At 34.4% G+C, this 6750-nt stretch overlaps 1 protein-coding gene across 1 annotated transcript in view; it reads right to left on the reverse strand.

Annotated features, from left to right (window-relative positions):
* LOC149799364 (N-acetylglucosamine transporter UNC93A-like) overlaps positions 1-6402 on the reverse strand; it is a 28701-nt gene extending 22299 nt beyond the window's left edge. The window contains exon 1 of the mRNA XM_089958689.1: positions 4367-6402. Coding sequence (XP_089814815.1) covers positions 4367-5657 — 1291 coding nt within the window. The 5' untranslated portion in view covers positions 5658-6402. The remainder of the gene's footprint in view (positions 1-4366) is intronic.
* Between the last annotated feature and the right edge of the window lie 348 nt (positions 6403-6750).

The raw sequence follows: 6750 nt of genomic DNA on the forward strand, positions 1-6750 counted from the left end.
AGTCAAGATCATAAAGAAGTAGTTCAATATGCCTGCATTCATAGTCTGTTGAATTTTGTTTTTCTTTTCATGTCCTGTTTCATACTTTTGAGGAGTATTGTTGGTCAGTAAAATGCTAGAGAAGCTGCAAATGTCTTGTGCAAGATCTTTTTTATCTTTCCACTTAGGGATATTCAACACGTCACCATATTCTCATTTGAATGTAATCACTCAACGGACAAAGTGTTCAGTCATATATATGCTAGTAATATAATACTAATAGTAGAAGTAGTAGTACTAAAAGCAGTATCAGTAGTAGCAGTAGCAGTAGTAGCAGCATTAATAGTAGTAGTACCAAAAGCTAGATCCTGCAATTTCCATTCTTACGGTGAAATTTTAGTATTTTCCGAGGAAATTCTATCTAAACAGATACAGATATTTCTATTCAGTGTAACATAAAATAAAAATATTGTACCACATGATGTCATTTTAGCTGGCCAGAAATCCGTGATCCTATAACTAAGCCAGTGCCAGAAATCCGTGATCCTTTTACTAAGCCAGTGTCAGAAGTCCATGATGATATAGCAAAGCCTGTTTAGGCGCTACCCTTAACCACAGCGTCGATCCCTAATTTTAAAACGTGAAATTTTATTTATTAATCCCAAAACTTTGAGTTGTGTTTACCTTTCTAAAAAGAAATCCTGAAAGAACCATTTGATCTTTATTAACCTATTTCGTAAAGAGTATGATTTTGACTTCCTATATTTTATTTTCATATTTTCCTCTCTGTTACATTCATTTCGCATGATAGTTTTTGTACAGTAGGGTATAATACAAATATTTTTCCTCTCATAACATTTTGTATCGGTGAATGTCTTTTGAAACACGACAAAAACTTGATAACCCAAAATGTTGGGCCAAAGTTCAAATCTATGACGGTGTGTGTGTGTGTGTCTGTTTTTTTTTTTCTTCATGTTTTATGCATGGATAGACCACATATTCAAGTCTTTGGTGCATCCATCGTTTTCATAACGAACATCTGCTATCGTGTATTATAGTCTTTACTCCATTTACCTATGATTAAGTTCGCGAGAATGCAGCTCGATTTCGGCTTAAATATAATGTCGATATGTGTCTTTAAAGGTCTTTGGTAACGTGTCTTTTCTGAACAAAATCACCATTTCGAAAACGTTAACAGACATTTTAGAGCAGCAAAACGGATTACAAAAGTATTGGAATCAGTCAGACAATGGAAATGTACGCTATTCGATGCACCACTCAATAAATGCGCTTGAGGCATTTCACCCATAAACAACTATTCTTTACATTATGCAGGAGTTATCAGCAACCTGAGACAAGTGTAACGCCCTGATTTTCTCACGTCCAGTATCGCACGTGTAACTTCTTATTCTACATGCTTTAATTAGGTCCTTAAATATATATTGGTGCAAGGTACCATTTAGAGTTCTTTAATTAACCGCATTAGCACAAAATATATTTTGTATAGAGGTTCAACAATGCCCAAATGTAAATGCGTCGTTGAAAAGGATCTTGAATAATATTCTCGAAACTTGTATATTATGACACAATACAAATTCGGAAGCCTGATTCATTACTTCGAGTGCACCTACGTCACTGTAACTGGGTTGGTTTTTAGAATAATCAAGATAACAATGCAATTCCGTACTTACTGTGTTATTCTAATTAAAGTTACATAATGTAAATATGTCTGAATACTTCAGACTTGAATTTTGGACTTGTTAGAGTCCAGAAGACAGTATTCCAAATTCTGCTTGTTGTCAATATTGTCAGGTTTCGCTCTAATTCCCAGGAAAGGGTTATACAAAGGGCGAGACCATCTTCGCTAGCCAAGGTTCCGATATGTAATCAATAACTATACTTTTGCGGATCGAGCAGATGTTTCTGTGTTTCGGGTCTTGAGTTTAATTGGAAAAATTGATCACTATTTGCACATGATCGACACAAGGGGAGAACACAACTTGAATGGACCCATAAACAAACAGTTTTCAACCGGTTCGTGTTTGTACATATACCATTCACTCAAATGCAGCTGTGATGGCTTCATTTGGTACACAGTCATAATTTCGCTGTTAAATTTACAAAGTATCCTTTTGAAGTCAATTACCTCCTCCATTTTCGGCCGATGCACAATGCACCGCTGTTACACACTATTGGTTAGTTCTCATTACATACTAAAGGAGGCAATTTAAGAAATCCAATATTTGTCGTTAGGGCAAAGCACTAAAATGTCTGCTCGATCCGCCAAGGTGTAGATAGGGTTAACATATCGGAATCTTTGGCTAGTGAAGATGAGGACAATACATGCTTTGAAAACTAATCTAAATACCTTTGGGGCAATTGAAAACGTAGACTCAAGTCTAATATGAAACGGCCTTCTAAGTTTTTATTTATACAAAGTCCACTTGATCTGCTGCGTCAACTGTTTTTATTCGTTTTTATTCTGATGTTACTTGAGATAACTGACCTTATAATGCACCTACAAAATCTCGTTTTTAAAAATGTTTTTAAAGTCTAAAGTTTCAATTACGAAACATGATTTCCCTCTATACAAAATACTCACTATTCAACTAGTCATGTTTTCTATTGTGGAATGCCGCCAAACATATTATGGGATAGGTTTAGGTGCTAAGACCACACCAAATCTGTGCCGAACGCTCTGAACCCCTTCAATGGCCCGAGATAAAATCACCAACTTCGCACTGCCTGCTGTTTATACAGGGTTTGAAATTTAGACCGGTTATTTTAAATTAATGTTGCTTATATAGGGTTTGGAATGTAGACCGTTATTTTAAATTAATGCTGTTTATATAGGGTTTGTAATTTAGACCGTCATTTTAAATTAATGCTGTTTATGTAGGGTTTGGAATTTAGACCGTTATTTTAAATTAATGCTGTTTATATAGGGTTTGGAATTTAGACCGTTATTTTAAATTAATGCTGTTTCTGTAGGGTTTGGAATTTAGACCGTTATTTTAAATGAATGATGTTTATATAGGGTTTGGAATTGAGACCGGTTATTTTAAATTAATTCTGTTTATATAGTGTTTGGAATTTAGACTGGTTATTTTAAATTAATGCTGTTTATATAGGGTTTGGAATTTAGACCGGTCATTTTAAATTAATGTTGTTTATATAGGGTTTGGAATTTAGACCGTTATTTTAAATTAATGCTGTTTATATAGGGTTTGTAATTTAGACCGTTATTTTAAATTAATGCTGTTTATATAGGGTTTGGAATTTAGACCGTTATTTTAAATTAATGTTGTTTATATAGGGTTTGGAATTTAGACCGTTATTTTAAATTAATGCTGTTTATGTAGGGTTTGGAATTTAGACCGTTATTTTAAATGAATGATGTTTATATAGGGTTTGGAATTGAGACCGGTTATTTTAAATTGATGCTGTTTATATAGTGTTTGGAATTTAGACTGGTTACTTTAAATTAATGCTGTTTATATAGGGTTTGGAATTTAGACTGTTTTTTTTTTAAATTAAAGATGTTTATATAGGGTTTGGAATTTATACGTTATTTTAAATTTATGTTGTTTAAATAGAATTAGGAATTGAAGAAAGGTTATTTTAAATTAATGCTGTTTATATAGGGTTTAGAATTTAGACCGTTATTTCAAATTAATGCTGTTTATATAGGGTTTGTAATTTAGACCGTTATTTTACATTAATGCTGTTTATATAGGGTTTGGAATTTAGACTGGTTATTTTAAATTAATGATGTTTATGTAGGGTTTGGAATTTAGACTGGTTATTTTAAATTAATGCTGTATATATAGTGTTTGGAATTGAAGACCGGTTATTTTAAATTAATGCTGTTTATATAGGGTTTGGAATTTAGACCGGTTATTTTAAATTAATGCTGTTTATATAGGGTTTGGAATTTAGACCGGTTATTTTAAATTAATGCTGTTTACATAGTGTTTGGAATTAAGACCGGTTATTTTAAATTAATGCTGTTTATATAGTGTTTGGAATTAATACTGGTTAGTTTAAATTAATGCTGTTTATATAGGGTTTGGAATTGAAGACCGGATATTTTAAATTAATGCTGTTTATATAGGGTTTGGAATTTAGACATGACCTAACAAGCTATGCAACCAAGGGTTTATCATCTTTTCATTCAAAATTGTCTTTTTCTTGATTAAACTCTACAACCGATCAGTGAAACATACAAAATATATTTTTCGGACGAAAAGCAATAATAACTTTTCATCCATTTACAGAATATATACTGACTTCGTAAAGGAGGAATGTTTATCTTTTCAATAAGACTCTACATAAGTTTATTGGTTTTCCTTTTGAACTTCTTTTTTTACTGATAATGTTGACTTACCTGGCGGTGCAAATGGTTTTATTGTCTGAGGGATGTAATATCCACCACACGAAACAGGATTGTCTTCTTGGTGATAAGTACTGTTGTCATAGCCGTCAATTGTTGCAGACGCGGCGGCTACCGCCACCTTTCTTGCACTATGAAAAATCAAAGACGAGATTAAGTTTCCCCAGATATGTGTCGTCTGGAAACAAGCTAAAAATATCCCATGGAATCGGAAGGCTTCTTTCTCGAGACCTTCCTTGCTGACGCGAGAAGTATCAAATGCTAGCTTCAATATATAGGAGGATTCAGCTGTCCACAGTATTCCCTGTCCGAGTCCAGCCAAAATACCAAAAGGAATTAGCGTGTAAAAGCGAGAATAGAAATTGGCAGCGATCCAACAGAGAAAACTGGCCATCCCGCTTACAAGAGCCCACTTTGCAGTAAGTTTGTTAATAATAACAGGTGCCAATACACATGTAAAGAACATCGTTCCATGTACGCAACTCATGGTGATTATACCCAGGTTATCTTGATTGTTTATAGATGACTGAAGGTTTTGAATGGCACGAAACGCTGAGAACATCAAAATAAAACTTGCACACAGTAGTATCAGATTTTTCTTGTACGTAAAAATATGGAGTGCTCTCCCCGTAACACTATCTTCAGAGCATGGTGTCCTTACCACGTCCTCTCCCTCCTGAAATGTGCTTTGTGTGTTGGGCGTGAAGACACTGTCATCTTTTCCATCATCATCCAAATTTGTGAAAGCTAATTTCATGTTGCTATGGTTGTTAGATGACGGTGGGTAAGTAGAACTGTTAATGAAAGAACTATCACTTTGCTCCATCTTTATTGGCAATCTGGGACTTGGAACTCTTTTTTTGGCCACGACAGATTTCAGTTCCTGAATGTGATTATCTAGATTAGCACTGCGATATTGTACGAATGATGTCGCCTGGTCAATTACCAAACTCGATGGTCCAGTGTACTGTGCGTGATTGCCTAATCCTCTTGAATTACAGTTTGTATTGTCCATTTGGTCTGAACCATTGTCTGGTAGATTTAAAATGTACGGCTCATCTTTGCGCGTAGCTCGAACATAACTTTCCTTGCGATTCTTTTGCTGAATAATTCCTTCTATAAAATCTGGGGGTTCATCGGGTTCTGACGCACTTTTCCGTACGGCGTAACGATAGCTCTCAGTTCGTTGACGCTGTTGGGTGGCATAAGTATAACTGGGGCGTCTGGGGCGGTACAAACCAAAACTCATCCCCAACCCGCTCAAATCCCACGGTGAAAGAGACATTTTGAATTATTTCTAAAGCTAATTATCCACAGTACTTATAGTCCTGAACTTTTATTATCTCTAAGATGATTATGCTGAAATACATGACATATCACCTGTATCTGTCTTGCGTGTATTTCACAGTAACTACTGTATCCACTGAATATATTTCACAGTAACTACTGTACCCACTAAATATATTTCACAGTAAGTGCTTTACTCGTTGTGATTATTTCATAGGAACTGTTGCGCTCATTGAGGATATGTCAGGGAAACCACTCTGCTCGTTGTGAATATTTCATGAGAACTGATGTACTCATTGTGGATATGTTATAGGAACTGCTCTCTGTGAATATTTCATGAGAACTGTTGTACTCATTGTGGATATGTCATGGGAACTTCGACGATCGTTGTGAAAATTTCACGAGAACAGTTGTGCTCATTGGCATTCTTTTAAGAAAACTGTTGCGTTCAAACTTTTTTCTACTTTTATCTCTTAGTTTTGGAGTTTACGGATTCGTGATACAAATATAAGAAATATTCCTACCTCGTAGAAATTTTCAAAACACATCCTAATATATGTCGATGGAGTATAATATATGCTGGTGTGTTAATTGTTTTATAGTTTGCATTTAATAAAACAAACTATGAAACGTGATTTTTCTCGTCGGATAAACATTTATCTGCCGTTTTCATGATCATTTGCATGGATTAGATTGGGTTCCACATAGTCTGGGTAAAGAATATCTTATTAATGGCGACGATGATGTTGATGCGATTGTTTTTCCTTTTGCTACTGTTGTTGATGATGATGGTGTATGTGCTGTTTTTTGATGAATAATCGCAAAGGATTTCACTATAAATTCAGCTATTTGATATTGATGCAGCCAAGGCTCGCCTCTGAAATTAGAGAATAAAACACGTGTGACAAATTAACCAAAACAAACCCCATATCAACAATTGCTGCATCCCATTATTTTAAAAAAAATTGAAAATTCGTATTAACATTTAATACAAAGAGTGTTTTGCAGGTAATCGAAATATAAATTCAGAAAATTGACAAAATCTTATAAATAGCAAAATATTTTTAAGCGGTAAACGTAAACACAATTTA

This window comes from Sinohyriopsis cumingii, chromosome 5 (assembly GCF_028554795.1).
Source record: "Sinohyriopsis cumingii isolate HCF-2022 chromosome 5, ASM2855479v2, whole genome shotgun sequence".
NCBI classification, from domain to species: Eukaryota; Metazoa; Mollusca; class Bivalvia; order Unionida; family Unionidae; genus Sinohyriopsis; species Sinohyriopsis cumingii.